Below are 18,684 nucleotides of genomic sequence, written 5' to 3' on the forward strand. Positions count from 1 at the left end.
TACAAGTCAATGACAGGGCAACAGGGCAAAGCATTTGCAACACAACAATTAAAAATGGTTGACTGGCCGGGCGTGGTGGCTCACGCCTGGAATCCCAGTACTTTGGGAGGCCGAGGCGGGTGGATCACTTGAGGTCAGGAGTTCCAGACCAGCCTGGGCAACGTGGTGAAACTCCATCTCTACTAAAAATACAAAACTTAGCCAGGTATGGTGGTGGGCAGCTGCAGTCCCAGCTACTCGGGAGGCTGAGGCATGAGAATCACTTGAATCCAGGAGGCGGAGGCTGCAGTGAGCCAAGATTGTGCCACCGCACTCCAGCCTGGGCAACAGAGTGAGACCCTGTCTCAAAAAAAAAAAAAAAGGTTGATTGAAATAGATTATAAAAATATAGAAATACAACAGTTCAAGAACCTTTAAATAACTGGAAGAGCCCACAAAACCAGGGGAAACCTGCTGGGTCTGGAACAAAGCTGGACCTGAGTCAGGAGGCCAAAGCACCCATGTCCCCCGGTGTCCTGGAGCCAGCCTTGGGCTGTGCAGGCTGGGGCTGGAAAGACCACTGTCAGGACAGGACGGGTGAGCGAGGACAGACGCACGACGACGTGTCAAACAGAGGCCATGGGAAGGAGCGTTTGGGTTTTAACTCTGGCTTCTGGGTAGAGGTGAAAAGACAAAGTGACCCTGAGAATTTGCTTGCTTCGAGACACTGGGAGTGGACAGCTACTATCGACAGTGGCAGCTCCGCCAGGCCAGGGCGCCAGGCAGGAACCACAGCAGGGCCTCTCTGGAGGCCCACATCCCCACAGCAGGCTTCAAATGAGCACAGCCGGTTAACTTCCAGGAAGCATGAGTTCCCAAACACAAAAACCCCAAACAACACGGAAGCGAGTCAGCACGAGCCTGGGTCAGGAGGGATGATGAGCGAGGTTCCCAATCCCATTCTCCAATGAAGGGAAGTGGGCTCCTTGGAGAACAGCTCGGTCCAAGGCTGGGGAGGGGAAAATACAAGACACGAGAGCCTGGAGAACCTCGTGGAGCTGGGAAATCAGGACGTGCCTGAAGGTCAAGGGACGGGGCCATCACAGGACATGCAGGGCCAGTCTGAAAGGTGCCCCCGGGCCAGAGCAGGAACCAGCTGGGCAGCAAAATCAACACCGTGGTACTGAAGCATGACCCAAAGTGTAAGACAGATACCCAGGAGTTCACCGGGATACGAATAAATAACGAAATACACACACAGGGGAGCAGAGACAACTCCTTGAGCATTTCAAATAACGCACGTATCTACTCCCCTCTCCAGGAGGTGGGGCTTAAGGCCTCTCCAACTCTGTCCCCCTGAGTGCACTGCACTGAATGTGACTTTCTTCCAGATAATACATTTGGAAAGGCGGTAAAAGCGTAACCCGATGGTGGAAGGACCCGGCAAACATCACTCTCAGCAAATGATCAAGGTCAGTGAGCCGTCTTGGCAGCACATCTGACAAGCGAATGGCATTTCGATTCTATGATCTTCTTCCCCAAAGCACAGAACCAGGAGAAGAAATTCAAACATGAACTGAAGGGCAGTCTGCAAAATCTCTGGCCAATGCTCCTTGAAAAACCATGAAAGACTGAGAAAAAAGACACGAAATGACTAAATGTGATGTGTGATCCTGGATGGGACCCTAAAATGGAGAAAGGGCAGTTGTGGTAAAGCTGGTGACATCCGAATACACTCTGGAGTTAATAGTCATGGACCAGCGTTGGTTTCTAAGTTGTGACAAATGACTCATATCAAAGTAAGATGTTCACAGTAGAAGACGTTTTCTGAGGGGGGATATGAGTAACTTGTACACGATCTCTACAATGTTTCTGTAAATCTCAGACTATCCAAAAATTAAAAGTTTATTAAGAATGTTGATTAGATCCTTAAAGATCGCAGTTACTGAAATTATCAGTTATAAATTATAAAAAGTAAATATACTGAGTATGTATTAAAAATAAATGACATTTCTGTATGATGAAACAACCAGAGATTTATGAACGTGACATGGAAGATTTGAGACCCAAGCCAGGGGCAAAAAAACCCAGGAATGCACACCTAGGTACATCAGAGTAAAACTGCAGAACATCAAAAACAAAAAGAAAATTCTAAAAGCTGCTAGAGAAAACAGAATCTTCAAAGAGGTAGCCATTAGCCACACACCAACTCCTTAACAGCAATGGAGGCAAGCAGACAGTGGCTTAAGATTGTCAATGTGTCAAGAGCAAATCCTTGTCAACCCAGAATTGTTTATCCAGTGAAACTATCATCCAAGAACAAGGGTGAGATAAAGACCTTCCTCCTCACAAACGCGAGCTGGGGAAGTTGACCACATGAGTGTTTTCCCAACGGACACTCCAGTGGATGTATTATACTTAAGGCAGTATGAAAATAATCCTAGAAGACAGTGTGAGAAATGAGAAGGAATGATGAGCCAAGAAAATGACATGAGTACAGGAGAGCCTGGATGAACAGGGATGACATAGAGCAATAATAATGGTGTCTTATCAGTGAAATCAAACAAAAGAAAGAAGGAAATGAAACACCAGTCAGTGATATAACCTGGGATGGGGCACTGAGGCTAGGGCTGCCAGATTTAGTAAAACAAAAACAAAAAAAACCATTCACGGCCCTGGTTAAATTTCAGTGTCTGATAAACAAGTAGTTTTGCAGTGGAAGGATACCCACCTGGGTGCTCTGTGTCTACTCTGGCACCCTAATTGGGGCTGGCCCAGTCCGGTCTTTGGTTTGCATGGAGGTGGGAGTGAGGATGCTGACTGTGTTGACAATACATGCTCCAATTGTTAAAGATGAAGAATGAAAAACAAGAAAATAGGTTGCATATCTTTGGACTCAGTAGAGCGAACAAATGGAATGCAGGAAACCCTCAATTACCCCAAGAGAAGGCGAGAAAAGAGAAAAAGGAAAGAGCCACAGAAAGTGGGGACAAACAAAGAATAAGATGCTAAGAAGGCATCTGAAAAAAGGGATCAAACTAACAGCAAATGACCCACGTTTCCACTTAAAGCACAGACCACAGGATAGGACGTGAAAATAATATATTGCCCAGGCTTTTGCTGTTTATAGGAGACACATCTGAAACTTCAGGGGAAGGCTAAAAGTCACACAGGAAAACTGACGCTAGGCAGGCAAACCTGGCCAAAGGGCAGCTGGGGTCACAGCTCCAATATCTGGCACAAAAGATGTAAGGGAAAGGCCATTACTGGATATACAGGTTATTGTGATAAGACTTCAGTTCATCACGAAAGGGCATAATGATGTCAAATGTCTATTTAGTAAAGCAGCTTTAAAATGTCTAAGTAAAAATGGGTGCAATGGAAAGAAGACAAGAATACATGTCCCACCATCGTGGGAGACTCTGCCATGTCTTTCTCAGATCCAGCAGACAATCGTCGGTCAGGAAAACCAAAACGCGAACAATACAATTAGCAAGTTCTGTTTAATGAACACAAACAGAACTCTGGGAAACAGACGGAGAAGACACATTATCCCAAACACATGTGGAATGTATCTGCAGGCTGACCACGCACTGGCCCGTAAAGCAAGTCTCCACAAAAAAATAAATGCCAACCACACTTCCTTTTGCAATTGCACCACAGTGCAATTTGTTAGAAATTGATAGCAAAAAGAGAACCATGAGTCCTTATGTTTGGAAATTAGAAAACACACCAACTCATGGCTCAAAGAAGAAATCATAACAGACATCAGGAAATGCTGAGAATTAAAAAGTAATGAAAAGTGCTACCTATCACGATGTGAGATGCGGCTGGATGCCATGTTGGAGCCATTTACAGCCCTAACTGCACACATCAGGAAAGACTAAAAATAAATATCCAATGTAAGAAGTTAGCAAGAGAACACAGTGGTCCTAAAGCAAGAAGGAAAGAAAATAGATGGGAAAACAGACAAATTCTGAAAAGAAAAAAAGATGCTGCAGTTGAAAACTTATTCTCGGAAGTGCTTGAGTAAACTGACAGGCTCCGGCAGGACTGACGGAGGAAACCCAAGTTCGGGGGGTACACAGGGACGACCCCAGGGATGAAAGGGGGCCCCGGCTACAGGCAGAGCAGAGACGTGAAAGGCAGGAAACTGCGGACACTTAACTCTTGCCAAGAAATCTGAAGAAATTCTGGTTGAAATGGAGACATTTCTGGTAAAATGTAACTTCTCAAAATTAAGAAGGAATAGGAAACTTGAATAGACCTATAACCATTAAAGTCACTGAATCTATAATTTAAAATTTTCACCCAAAGTAAACCTGCGGCCTAGGACAGTCCTCCCAGTCAAGGAACAGATTGTCCTGATCCTACCTCCACTCCTCCAGAGGACAGGGAGAACACTCCTACGGAGCCAGCTACCACCCACCAGCCTGGAGCACAGCCCTCCTGGGGGCCTTGGACCCATCCACCAGCCTGCAGGACAGTCCTCTGGGGGGCCTTGGACCCACCCACCAGCCTGCAGGACAGCTCTCCGGGGGGCCTTGGATCCACCCAGGTCCGTCACACTCGTAGTTCTTGAGAGTGACCGTGGACTGTGCTGGGCAACACAGCCTGAGATGTGAAGGACACGGGCTGGCCAGCCTGGCTCTGTCCCAGTCCTCCACCGGTGGAAACAGGGCACCCTTCAGTGCTTCAGCTCAGTGTGTCACATGGCACTCGGGGTACAAAATTCAGGACAGGCTGTTTCCTAGAGGAGCGCACAGACGGGACTCCATCCACTGGGGCATTTCCGAGCCTTGGGGCACTGGCTCATGGTGCCCTGGGCTTCTGCTGTCCCCTGCTGCCTGTCTGTAAGTAGTAAATCCGCTGCACAGAACGTGTGTGTGGGTGTTCTGTCTCCCTGGACTCACACAGGCTGGTCACCAATGTGTGGAGAACCTGCGTCACACCACCGCTCTCTCCTTCTCTCCCTCTGTCCATCTGTCTAATTCACCCCACTAAGAACAAAGGGAAAAGACAATCCAATAGAAAAACGGGTTGACATGAACTTCACAAGGAGGGAAAGCCCAGGGGGCCAATAGGCAGATGCGGGGCTGCTCCGCCATGGTGGTCATGAGGAAGGGACCCTGGAGCCCTGCAGAGGGGCCAGTTTTACCCCCGTCCAGCTGGCAAAGGTCAAGGGCAACAATGCCAAGTGCTGCTGAGGTCTGGTCATGCCACTGCTGAAGACAGTTTTAACCCTTAAAAAGCCGCTTGATGTTATCTCCTAAAGGTGAACAAACACATCCTGGGCCATCTCCCCTCCTGGACGTTTACCGGAGACACGGCCACCTAGGTGTATTGGGGACTTGCCCGGAAGTTCAGCGTAACTCTGTCTGTCACAAGCAAACCCGGAGCAGCCCGCACCTGCCCCGGCCCGGGCCCGTGTGGGATGCACGCAGGCTCCTTTACAGAGGGGGCCCCAGGGAAGGGGGAGCGCTGAGATGCCCCTTATATCCCAACACCCAGGTAACAGGACCCAGAGGGATGGCCCCGCTGTGTGTGGCCACAGCTCCTTCAACTCTGAAGGCCACGAGGCTGGGCTCTGTCTCGCTGAAAGTCAGCCAGGAAGGCTTTGGCAGCCCGGATGGAAAGAGGAGCAAGCCGGACACACGACGTGGACCCTGTGTGTGCCACAAGCGGCTGCGCGCAGGTAAAACATTCACTGTTGGCACGGGGGGAGTGTGACTGAGTGTGAGTGGTGTGTGTAAGCATTCATGTGTATGAATGTGCGTGACAGCATGTGCTTGTGGGGTATGTGTGAGTGCGTGTGTGGTGTGTGTGTGTGTGACTGTGTGTAGTGCGTGTGTGTGCACGTGTGAGACTGGTGCATTCATGAGTATGCATGTGCAGATGTGAGACTGGTGCTTATGTGGGTGTGCAGATGTGTGGTGTGTGCATGCACAAGAGGGCATGCCTGTGTGGTGCATGTGATGTGTGAGACTGTGGTACCTGTGTGGGTGTGCATGTGTGTGGTGTGTGCATGCACGAGAGGGTGTGTGGTGTGCACATGTGACTGGTGCCTGTGTGGGTGTGCATGTGTGTGGTGTGTGCATGAGAGGGTGTGTGTGGGGTGTGTGTGCACGAGAGGGTGTGTGTGTGTGGGCATGTGTAACTGGTGCTTCTGTGGGTGTGCGTGTGTGTGCGTGCACAAGAGGGTGTGTCGTGTGTGCACGAGACTGGTACCTGTGTGGGTGTGCATGTGTGGTGTGTATGTGTACGAGAGGGTGTGTGTGTGTGGTGTGTGTGCATGTGTGACTGTGGTGCTTCTGTGGGTGTGCAAGTGTGCACGTGTGCGAGGATGCGCGTGTGGTGTGTGCACATGTGAGACTGTGGTGCCTGTGTGGGTGTGCATATGTGTAGTGTGTGTGTGCACAAGAGGGAGTGCGTGTGGTGTGTGTGCATGTGTGAGTGGTGCTTGTGTGGGTGTGCATGTGTGGTGTGCACGTGTGCAAGGATGCACGTGTGTGGTGTGTGCACATGACTGGTGCCTGTGGGTGTGCATATGTGTGGTGTGTGCGTGCACGAGAGGGTGCACGTGTGTGCATGTGTGACTGGTGCTTGCGTGGGGGTGCATGTGTGGTGTGCATGTGAGACTGTGGTGCCTGTGTGTGCATATTTGTGGTGTGTGTGTACAAGAGGGTGGCCATGTGGGGTGTCAGTGTGAGAGAGGAAGAGTGACTGGAAGCAGGCAGCCAGCTCTCAGTCCCTCACACACACTTGGTTTTCGTTACTTTGTTAGAGCTGTTTCACATCCAGACCTTTCACAAAGCATCAGGACATAACTAATAAGCTAAACTCCTGGGGGAAAACCTTTTCCACACGACACCACCCTCCTGCTCCACGAATGTCTTCCACGAATCCTGGCGTGGGTTAAATGAGATGGTGGCATTTTAACCCTGAAATGCCCCATGACTAAAGTAGAAAATTGGCCCAAGCAAAAACCTGCCTTGGGCATGGTCTCAGACAGGAGAGACGGTCCTTTCCTAACCTCCCGGGGGCACAGGCCTGGGCCACAGATCCCCATGGCCGTCTGGTGCAGGGTCTTCGATGGAAGTTGGCTGGAGGCCCGACTCAGTGCTGCGCCCACACGACTCCACGGCCCGTCTACACTGCAACATGCAACACTCATAGGGAACTTTTCACTGTCCATAGTCACTGGCAGTTGCAGATAACTGAACATGGAAACTATTAAATAAAATGGTTGCTGGGAACAGCACCGGCCTCCAGACCTATGCGCTGAAGACAGAGGGGTCGCTCTGATAGCGGGGACGCCAAGGCCCCTCTGTGCTTCCTGTCCCGCACACCCTATAACTCAGCCACTTCGGCAGCAACAGGGTCCCCGCAGGCCACTGCTGTCACAGCTGGCGGCCCCGCCTGTGTGTGCCAGATCGCCTGGCACACTGTATATCAATCAACCTTCATCAAAGGCCGCCGGGCAGAGGGGCGGGGCCCAGGCCAACTCTTGTGCATTAAAGAGACTTTTAAAGAGACCTTGATAAAACTAGTGCTTCCTGCTTTTTGACGTGTTTAAGTAAAAGAACATTTTCTTGTTAGAAGCGCAAACACGCATCAGGAAGCAAGAACAGGCCATGGCTGAAAGCGAAGTTCCCTATTGTTATTTAAAATAACTAGCCAGAAGAACCATAAGGCTTCGGGATGGTAGAATATATACGTCAGTTGCCTTTTAACTGGAGCAAAAAGGGGGAAAAGACTGTTTGATGTGAAGAAAGGGCCTGTAAAGTGCTTTGGACATTTTAAACAGCAGCCTGGTCTTTTATCCAGCCTGTCGCTGGCCAGCTCACCCGCTGAAGGGATGCCACCTGGATCTTCGATCTACTTGTGATTTATGTTAACATGAACACCATCCCTGCAGGGCGTGTCCTGGTACCTGCAGCCACTGCCCATGTCCCCTCTCGGCACCCCTCTGGCTGGCGCAGGCCCCTGCGATGGCCCAGGCTGCAGGTCCCAAGGGGCTCCCCTTGGCGATGCAAGGTCCTGACCCCCCCGCCAAGGCCCTGACCTTGGCCATCGCCTGCTGTCGCTCCTCCAGCTAAGTCTTGTGCCCTTGGGGCTTGGCACACATGGGGTCTCGCATACTCCAGGTCTGCTGTCCCGGGGTCACGCACCCACCCAGGGGTCTTGCTCTGTAGTGGGTCATGGCACCGTTCCCATCCCCCATCCTCCCAAGCCGGGCCGTGGCCCTGCAGTCTTTTTTTTTTTTTTTTTTTGAGATGGAGTCTCACTCTGTCGCCCAGGCTGGAGTGTGGTGGCGCAATCTCGGCTCACTGCAAGCTCCGCCTCCTGGGTTCACGCCATTCTCCTGCCTCAGCCTCCCGAGTAGCTGGGACTACAGGCGCCCGCCACCACACCCAGCTAATTTTTTTTTTTGTATTTTTAGTAGAGACGGGGTTTCACCATGTTAGCCAGGATGGTCTCGATCTCCTGACCTCATGATCTGCCCGCCTCGGCCTCCCAAAGTGCTGGGATTACAGGCGTGAGCCACCGCGCCCGGCCGGCCCTGGTCTTTACGGCAGCACTGTCAGCTGTTGGCGGAGGTGTGCAAGGGGACGTATGCGCCCACCCCTCAGAAGATCCAGGGGTTCCAGTGGGGCCCAACAGACCACCTCAGGCCTGGCCATGCGTCCCTCTCTCCCCTTTCCCCTTCTGCCTTGTGCTCTTGGCTTGGCCAGCCCAGCCTCCCCGACACCTGCGAGAGCCCAACTGTCCTCCCGTGAGGTGCCTGCACCTCTGGGCTCTCACTGACCCCCAGGGTCACCCTGCCCTTGGCGTCCTCTACTTCCTCAAGCCACCGAACCTCCCTCCTGTCTGGGAGACCACTGGCCAGTGCCCACTTCCCTGACCGCCAGCTCCCTGGCTTCCCAAGTCTGGGTCAAGGCCCCATGGGCCCCATGGCAGCCTTTGGGTGAGCCGAGGCTCAGTGCTGCCGTTCCTGGGCCTCCCTCAGCAGCTGCGCATGGTCACCGGGGCAAGGCACTGAGCCCCGCCGATAATCTGCAGGCCTCACCCACGGCCCTTAGATCAGGAGTCACTGCAGAGAGACGGAGCCTTGTAGGTTCTAAGGAAGCTGCCCCTCTCCCTCTAATGGCAAGGGCTGGAGGAACACACAGCTTACGCGCACCGCCCTGGCTTCCCTGGCCTGGAAAAGCCCCCCTTGCTGTGCCGGGCAGTTTGTGTCACCTGGCGATATTGCTGGTGTGCTTGGCCTTCAGGCCTGCGTCTGAATGAGACCTTTCCTGGAAAATAAAGCAGGTTTGTCTCAGAGTGAATCTTTCAAAATTTAGGATTACAGTGCTGGCCTTTCTGGGAAAACCATGGCAGTAGGCCTGCTGAGGGGGTGGGGAGGGGCCCGGAGGATGCCCTGTGCTGCTCCCACTTCTGGCGCAGGGGGAGACCCCTGACTGGGGTGCCCCTGGCTGGAGGCAGGACCTGCAGTCCCAGGTCCCACCTCCGCCGTCTCTGATGCTGCCCCTCACATCGGCCTCAACAGAAGGGGAGGGAGGAAGGTTCTGGTGCTGCGGCGGCCTGGGGCCCTAGGAAGGCGGGGGTCTTGACTGCTCACAACAAGACCCTGCTCTCACGAGCAGACCCAGCTCAGGAACGCACGGCTTCCTCGGCTAAAGCAGCACCCAGTCAGCAGCGAGTTACCAACCGTTTGGAAAGCAACCTGCTTCCCAGGGACAGACGGCAGAGGTGGTGGAGGTGGGAACTGGCTGTGACCAGTGGGGTGCCTCTCATAATGGGGTTTGCACTGGGAAGAAGACACCCTTTTGTTCTAACGCTCACAATGAGAATTCCAGCACCCACGCCCATGTGCAGGAGGCGTCCTCTGCGAGGTGCCCTGTGTGCTGGCCACCTCGAGGCCCACTGCGCATGCTGAGGCCACTCACAGACAGCGGGCCAGAGAGTGGACCCTCCCTCTGCATTTTCCAGAATAATGCGAACGATGCCTGCACACCAGACCCCACGGGCACCGTGCTTAACTACAGGGGTCCGTGGCCTCCTGTGCGGCCTGACGTTTCCCCACCGCTTGTGACCTCGAGTGCCTCTGGGGGCTGCCCTTAGTTGCACGGCACCCGGACCCTCCTGGAGTGAGCAGGGCCAGCTTTCCATCGGGGGAGGCTTGCACAGAGTGTCCCGGGATGGCTGCAGTCCCTGCCATCCCTCTGCCCGCCCCACAATGCCAGGCCAGAGCGCCTGTCAGAGCCATCAGACACCAGAGCCCAGGGGCGTGCAGGGCACCTGTAAGTGTGTGACCGCCTGTCTGGTGAACAGAGGGCCTGGGACCAGCACCTCGGTCTGGAGCACCCACAGGCAGGCAAAAGCCAGCACTGACCCGAGGGCATCTGAGCTGCTGCCCCACTGGTTCCCCAAACATAAGGGACTGGGGAGATTTTTTTACAACGACAGGTGAGGTCGGATGGTAGAGTGCTGCCTTTTCCTTGAGCTGAAAATGAGGATGCTGCTTCCAGAGAAGTCCCCCAGAGTGGGGGCTGAGCATCAAATGGGGGTGAAAATGCAGGTTTCCTGCAAACTGCTGAGCACCAGGACACCCCCACTAAGTGCCCTGTCACCCCGACTCTCCTGAGACTGTCCTCAGGACTGCCGGGCTGGGGAGGGCAGTCCCAGAGGGCACAGGAGGCAGACTCCCACCCTGCCCCCTGGCAAGGCCTCTGCATCTGGTATGCTGGAGCCTCAGGCACTGCCCTGCCCTCCGCTTCCTGTGGTCAAGTGATCTGGACACATGGCCCTTGAGTCCCCCACGCGCCAGCTGGCTGTTCTCAGGACCTGCACTGGACACCCAGTGTAGGCAGCCAGGCAGAGCTCTGCATGGGGAAGCCACCGACTGAGTCGTGTCTTGGGGATCTGGACTCACACCCAAAAGCCTGTAGACGGGTTCAGAGGCTAAGGAAGAGCAGGTGTGGGAAACTCAGAATGAAAGGTACCCCTCCACTTTGTGTCACACACTTCAGACACTCTTGGAGGTGGATATGACATTGGTAGCTGTGGCACCGCCTCCTCCCCCCATCTCACTGGCCCACGCCTGGTGGAGGCCCTGCTGGGAGCAGGGAGGCCCAGGCCCCAGCGTCACGCTGGAATGGAACGCTGCAGGTGGCGCTCTCATCCCGAGCCCATGGAACATTCTTTTTCTCTGCCCAGGCCTCAGAGGCCCGGCTGTACAGACCACAGCATCTCTGACTCCCTCCGGCGGTGTTGGTAGGGACACAGCAGGGAGCCCTGTCCCTGGGGGCTCAGAGCAGCAGACAGGCCTGCTGGGCAGAAGAGCCCCAGCCTGCCTTGGGGCCACTGACCGAAACCCACATGAGGATTCCCTAGAGAAGCTGACTGTCCACAGAGGAAATGAAGAGAGAAAGAAAAAGAAAACCTCTGGTCATAGTGTGCTCCACATAATGGAGAGAGGGACTCTGAACTGAAAGGGTGCAGTTGCACCGCAGAAGACCCTGAGCCATCTTCTCACGACAAAAGGGCTCCTTCCAGTCCTGCCCCCTGCACCTCTTCCAGCCATCGTCACGGTTCTGCCACATTTAGAGCTATGCGGGGGTGGGGGGCAGGTGCAAGGCGGAGCTGCAAGCATCCACGTGGTCAGAGACCCACTGGCTTTCATGCTCTGGGGCTCTTGGGCAGCCAGGCCACAACCCCGAGCCTGTCAGTGTGGGGTCTCTGGGGTCTTCCTACCTCGTTTCCCAGCAAGGCAGAAACACATGCTTCCGAGGCGTCGCAAATGGCGGTCAGGTCGTGGCCTCCCTCGAGGGCCAGGACGATCCGGCCGCCAGCCAGGCCCATCAGCTGCTTCGTCAGGTACCCGAAGCCTGCAACGGGAAACGGGAGACTGCAGTGTGAACGGGGGAGGGCCGCAGCCAGCGCAGCCCAGAAACGCGTCTCATGGCATCGTAAGAAGACCGGGGGCTGGGGTGTTGAGACACATGGCCGGGCCGGGTTTCGTTTAATAAATTCGCTGAAGAGTTTCGGCTTTGGATTTCCTCTTTGATCTGTTTGAGAGGAGGAATTATGGCTTCAATGCTTTGATTTTTAATCAGCAAATCATCTGCTTTAGGGGACGAGGGCAGCCAGCCCCACCCAGAGGCTGCAGGCCACCTGCCCTTCGGCCCCCACAGAGGGGCCATGGCCATGCTCTTGTGGCCACGGCCCAGCGGGCTCTGGTTATCTGACACGCTCTGAACATGTATGTGTACACATGTGCACAGGCTGCATGTGCTCCTGAAGCGTTCTCCCACGTCCAGGTCTGAGCGTCTGGCTTTGATCAAGAGCCACAGTCCCGCCACTGCACCCACATCACTCACCCCGGGAGGGAATGCCTGGTGGATGAGGGTAATCACCACCCTCGGCCAGGCCAGGCCGGTGATGATTAGAGAGCTGGGAACCACGCGCCACTGATTAGTGGCCCCGATCATGGGCTGGCGAGGCCGTAACTTCCCAAAGCCTCGGTTCATCCCATCTGATGGAAACAGTGACAGGGGCTTCGAGGCAGCTGTGCGGACTGAGGAGGAAGCTGAGGATGTGGTGGCCGCGGTGCTCCGGGCCGGGTGCTGTGGGGCGTTGGGCACAGTGGAAGCTCTTTGCCCTCTGTCTGGTCACTTTGCTGGCCACTAGGCTGCACGGCCTGGGGGCAGGTGGACTGTGGGAGGCCCCAGGGGAGCACAGCCACCGAGGGCTGCCTCAGGTCTCCTGGGTGAGCCACACCCTCCCCACGCAAGGACCTGAGAGACGGGCCCCTCCTTGGCCGCCTGTGCCGACAGGAGTGGGGAGGGCCATACACTGTGGACGCTGGAGCCTTGAGGGCATCACCAGGGCTAGGACCAAGGCCACAGGATGCTTGGGCCTCGGGAGGCTCTCCAGGATTCTCGGGGACTCCAGGGTGGGGGAGGCGGCCAGGCCTTTGTGTGCGCCAAGCGCTGACGCCAGGAGGTTTTCATCTCCTTGTGAGTTGCTGAGGCACGGCGGGAGCACTGCTGGGCAGTCCCTCCTCCCATCCTGACAGCATGGACCCTAATGCTGATCCTGAGAGGACACACACATCCTGGGCTCCCTCATCCAACTCTGAACTCAACTGTGCCCCCAGCAACTTCCCTACAGTTCCAAGGGGCACCGCCTGCCAGAGAAGCGGCATGGGGCACATCTCAGCTCTTGGTGGGACCAGGACCTGCCCCTGGAGGTGGCCTGCAGGTCCCTAGGCACCCGCATCCCACAGAGGGAGCCTCGTGTGCCCTAGGCCCTTCCTGGGCAAAGAGTGCCCGAGGTGCCTGGGTCTGAGCTCCCGCTGCCTGCTCTGGGCTCTCTGGGGCCTCCCAAATGGACTGGTTCTCAGTACGGTCAGGACCTTGGTCATTAGTAAAAAGGTGCCTTTCCTTATCTCATTATTAAAAAGGGGACCTGACACGCGGAACACAGCGGATCATGGACATGAGCAGAACCGGCTCCTCAGTCATATGCAGAACCACTTACATCTGGCGGAGAGGTTGTAGCCCCCAAGAGGGGTGGGGTGGCCCTCTACGGCGTCGAAGCCTGATGACACCAGCACCACGTCCGGGGCAAACTCGCTGGCGATTGGCATGACCACCGTTCTGCAAAGGACAGGAGAAGGCGTTACTGGGTCAGCTGAAAGAGGGACGGGACGGTCACAAAACCCCAAGGTTCCCTCTGGCATTGATAATGCCTGCCCTGCACCCCCTTGGCAACTGGCGGGCTGAGGGCTCCACACAGCAGGCTGGAATCTGGCGACCACGCTTAATTAGAAGGGAATCAACCCACGTGTGATCCAGGCTCACTTCACATCTTCACAGTGCAAGCCAGCAAGCCCCACTGCACTTGCTTGGTGAGAGTGAGTCACGGTGCAAGCCAGCAAGCCCCACGACACTTGCTTGGTGAGAGTGAGTCACGGTGCAAGCCAGCAAGCCCCACTGCACTTGCTTGGTGAGAGTGAGTCACGGTGCAAGCCAGCAAGCCCCACGACACTTGCTTAGTGAGAGTGAGTCACGGTGCAAGCCAGCAAGCCCCACTGCACTTGCTTGGTGAGAGTGAGTCACGGTGCAAGCCAGCAAGCCCCACGACACTTGCTTAGTGAGAGTGAGTCACGGTGCAAGCCAGCAAGCCCCACTGCACTTGCTTGGTGAGAGTGAGTCACAGTGCAAGCCAGCAAGCCCCACGACACTTGCTTAGTGAGAGTGAGTCACGGTGCAAGCCAGCAAGCCCCACTGCACTTGCTTGGTGAGAGTGAGTCACGGTGCAAGCCAGCAAGCCCCACTGCACTTGCTTGGTGAGAGTGAGTCACGGTGCAAGCCAGCAAGCCCCACTGCATTTGGTTGGTGAGAGTGAGTCACGGTGCAAGCCAGCAAGCCCCACTGCACTTGCTTGGTGACAGTGAGTCACGGTGCAAGCCAGCAAGCCCCACCACACTTGCTTAGTGAGAGTGAGTCACAGTGCAAGCCAGCAAGCCCCACGACACTTGCTTAGTGAGAGTGAGAGCATTGCTGTTTCTTGGTATGCTGTTTTCTGTATAATTTCTGTAACCCCCACAGGACAAGCTGCATTAACCTGGGGGAGTGAAGCCAGCTCCCTGTCCCACTAACACCCCTCCTTGGCCCCGCGCCGACCCTCCCTGGCCCTGTCCCGTCCTCTCTGTCCCGGTCCTCCCAGGCCAGGTCCTCCCTGCCCATCCTCTCTTCTGAGACTGGGTCAGCTCCACTCGCCCCATCAGGCTGCCCTTGCTGTGACAATGCACTTTCCACAGCTCCCACTGAAGACACGTGCAGTCACCCACTGCCCCTAGTGCTGGGACTGCGTGTGGCCGAGAAGGCGGAGAGCCCCTGCCAGCCCTGCTGGGGGAGCCCACGTGTTCCTTACTCACCCTGGAACACCAACACACACAGGTATAAGGGAATTACAACACAATTAAGACACTTAAGAATCTTTAAAGGGAAAACTGATGACAAATGTAAGAGAATTCACTGGAAAAGACAGAACTACTGAGAAATTCTTTAAATTATATTAGGGAAATAAGGAAAATATTCTATTTGGAAAGGGGAAAAAGCACTCCTTAACACAAAAGAACTTATCAGTCTTTAGTCTAATGATCTTATCAGTGTGTGCTATGAATCCACGCGTGTGCTATGAATCCATATGTGTGTTCTCCGTGAGTGGGGAAGTTCAGCAGTTTCATGTCTCCTTTAGGCTGCCGTCTTCCATTCTGAGTTGATCACCACCACTGACTTTCAAAGTCTCCTTCACTCCCTCTGTGGGTGCGGGGAGCAGAATCAGGGCCTCCCTTTCCTGGGGGACAGCAAGGACCTCATGAGAAAGGTGGTCTGGTGTCTTCCTGCAATGACGGCCCAGGTGCAAGGGGCCTGTGCAGGTGAGGACAGTGGAACAGAAGTGGAGCCTTTAAAAAGGGGCTTCAAAAAGTTCATGGAAAAATTGAATTAAAAGATAAAAAATATAAACTTTATTTCTCAAGCTCCATCAAGTCCAAGACACTTTTGCAATGGTGACTGCAGCCATTTAGTCCCTCCCGAAAGGACTGAGCGTCCTGGGAATCTAACCATGTCAATGCAGTCTCTGTTGTTTTTTTTTTACATTAAATGAAGAAAAATAAGTGTCCTTTACACGTTTTTCTAAGATTAGGAGAGAAGAAGAAGCCAGAAGAAGCCAACTCAGGACTGGAAGGTGGATGCCTAATGGTTTCTCTTCAAAGCTCTTGCAAAGGTTTTCTAGTTTAATGGAGTGAGCAGAAGCATTGTTGTGGAGGACTCTCGGTGGCGGGGGAGGGAGGGGTGCTGGGCACGGTGGCTCACGCCGGTAATCCCAGCACTTTGGGAGGCTGAGGTGGGCAGAACACCTGAGGTCAGGAGTTCGAGACCAGCCTGGCCAACACGGTGAAACCCCATCTCCACTAAAAATACAAAAATCCGGGCATGGTGGCATGCACCTATAATCCCAGCTACTCGGGAGGCTGAGGTGAGAGAATCGCTTGAACCCAGGAGGCAGAGGTTGCAGTGAGTCAAGATCATGCCACTGAACTCCAGCCTGGCTGATAAGAGCAAAACTCCACCTCAGAAAACAAAAAAAGACTCTCGGGGGAAGCTCTCCCAGTGATTTTCTGTGAAAGTGCTGAGGAACTTTCTCAAAACACTCTCACAATAAGCAGATGTTATCATTCTTTGGTCCTCCAGAACAGGCAACATGCCTTGGGCATTCCCCAAACCTGCTGTCGTGACCTTTACTCCTGCTTGACCAGCCTGCTTCTGCTGTGACTGGGCCACCTCTGGCTCTCGGTAGCTGGTGCTGTGGCTGTGCCTTGTCTTCAGGATGGTCCTGGGAAAGCCGTGCTCCATCTCCTGTTATGACACTCAGGACCCTGAGTCCACCTGTTGAACATTTCCACCGAAAGCTCTGCTCCTGTCGGCAGCTGATCTGGACGCTGTGGTTTTGGTGTCCACTGACTGGAAAGGCTGCTCAACTTTAATTCTGCAGGCGGAGTTGTGTAAGCTGAGCCGGTTGAGATGCCCATGGTGTCAACTGTTGCTTCTGCTGTTAATTGTGGGTCCTCTACAATTAGGGCATGAACTGGATGAATTTTTTCCTCACAAATTGATGTGGATGGTCTGCAGCTGGGGGCTTCATCTTCAACACCGTTGCACATTCCTTCTTAAAATGAGTCGTCCATTTGTAAACTGCTGATTTCTTTGGGGCATTGTCCCCATAAACTTTTCATAAAGTATCAATGATTTCACCACTCTTCCTACCCAAGCTTCACTGTAAACCTGCTGTTTGTTCTGGCTTCAGTTTTAGCAGAATTCATGTTGCTCTGAGAAGGGCTCTTTTCAAACTGACGTTTTATCCTTGGTGCCTCAAACTACATCCTGTCCAGATATAACACGTTAGTGCGAATTTATTTTGGTGCAGAAACATTTTGAAACCCATGCACAGCTTTTTTTCAAAATATGCATTTTCTACGAACTTTTAAAAGTCTCCTGGTATTTCCACCATGAAGCCTAGTTTGCATGATTCCCACTTGTGCTGTGAGCTCTGGGGGTCCCCTCACCAAGCCCTTGTGTGAGTAGGTCCATGTTTTAGGGTTTCACCACTGCCTACTTCCTGGAGCTGCTCAGCCCAGCCTGTCCTGCACCGAAGCACACTTCTGTGTCCCCACGGCCTCCCCAGCACACGCGTGTGGGACAAGTGCATCACCCGATGGGCGCCTCCCTTCATATGGATTTTCAGAGGCCCCTCCCTGGGGGCAGCCAAAAATGCACTCACCGGGCCCAGTGTCCCTTCCCACCACCAAGGACCTTCCAAGAAACATCACGGCAGACGGCAGCAGGGCTGGCCCTAAAACTTTTTCATTCAGCTTTTATTACAAATGAAATTCCCCACTGATGTCAGTGAAAGTATCAACTTTGACCAGAAGAAACAAAAATGCTGAAAATTCAATGTGATCCCTTTTCGGGGATGACCGCAGATCAGAATCTTATTGAAAAGTTCCTCTGATTTCTGGTGGTGGAGGGACACAACCCCCAAGGGCTGAAACACCAGGTGAAGATCCCGCGGGCTACTCTCTAGAGGGCCAGCAGTCGTGAGTCCCATCAGGGACGCTGAGGCAGCAGGAGGGCCCATCTCAATGCTGGGAGCACGCGATGCCTGATCCTGGTGCCCCGCGTCCCATGAGCAAGCTCAGACGGGAGAAGAGTGATGCGTGGGACTGTGTGGCTTCAGCCTGTTCAAGTCAGTGCTGACAAACTCTGCCCTCCAAACATGCGTCAAATCCACTCCTAGGCACCTTGCCCGCCAAGAAACTCACTTCTGGAACTTAGATGGGAGTCACAGGAGACCCTGGGTGGCTTCTGAGCAGTCTGCTTCTGTTCTTTTTTCTGAAGACAGCCAGTCCACACAATTTCCCCTAGACCTGCTTGTGCAGCAGCTGTAGAAAGTGCTTTCCAAGGACACAGGAACTGTGCCCCGAGGGCCATCGTTAGGGGCCGAGGAAACAATGTGAATCTAGACAGGGGCAGCGAGCTTCCTGCCACGGGTCAGATAGGAGGCACCTGACCTCAGTCTGTGGGCCACACAGTCTCTGCCAGGACCACGTGACGCTGCCCTTGTGGTGCCCAAGACAGGACAGACAGTGCATCGGCGTGCGAGCGTCCCTGTGTTCTGATAACACTGTGCCAAGAGCACAGGCGGCAGGACTTGGCCCACCAGCTGGAGTTGCCCAAACCTGCTCTGGTCCTGTCCATACAACTTCTGTAACATTCTTCCATGCGTGATTCTGGTCCCAGAGTGAGAGGTTTCTTCTCACCTACTGGGACCCCACCACAAAGCATGGCGATTTCGCAAACATGGTGTACAACACAGGAAACACCGCGCTGGCCTCAGAGCGTGCGTGGAGTTGGTGTCGGCACTCCCGCCGCAGGGCTGGGAGAAATCAGTCTAGTCAGTGGCAGGATGGAGAGAATGCCTTGGAATCCAGGAGTCCTTTGACTGTTGCTGGACCCAGGGCCCTGCCCTGGACACTGGAAGGCACTGGCCCCACAGTCCTTTCTGACATTCCGAGGCTTCCTCCATGGCTCTGACCAACCTGACTAATGGGCAGCAGGACTGAGGGGG

At 54.1% G+C, this 18,684-nt stretch overlaps 1 protein-coding gene across 15 annotated transcripts in view; it reads right to left on the bottom strand.

Moving 5' to 3' along the window:
* The window catches only part of HDAC4 (histone deacetylase 4), a 352,613-nt gene that overhangs the window by 6,676 nt on the left and 327,253 nt on the right, over window positions 1-18,684 (bottom strand). For all 15 annotated transcript variants that reach the window (XM_055380652.2, XM_019022575.4, XM_063695349.1 and 12 more), the window contains 2 exons: window positions 13,528-13,646; window positions 11,740-11,873 (listed from right to left, as the gene is read on the bottom strand). In XM_055380652.2, coding sequence (XP_055236627.1) covers window positions 11,740-11,873; window positions 13,528-13,646 — 253 coding nt within the window. The remainder of the gene's footprint in view (window positions 1-11,739; window positions 11,874-13,527; window positions 13,647-18,684) is intronic.

Source organism: Gorilla gorilla, chromosome 11, assembly GCF_029281585.2.
Source record: "Gorilla gorilla gorilla isolate KB3781 chromosome 11, NHGRI_mGorGor1-v2.1_pri, whole genome shotgun sequence".
In the NCBI taxonomy this organism is placed as follows: Eukaryota; Metazoa; Chordata; class Mammalia; order Primates; family Hominidae; genus Gorilla; species Gorilla gorilla.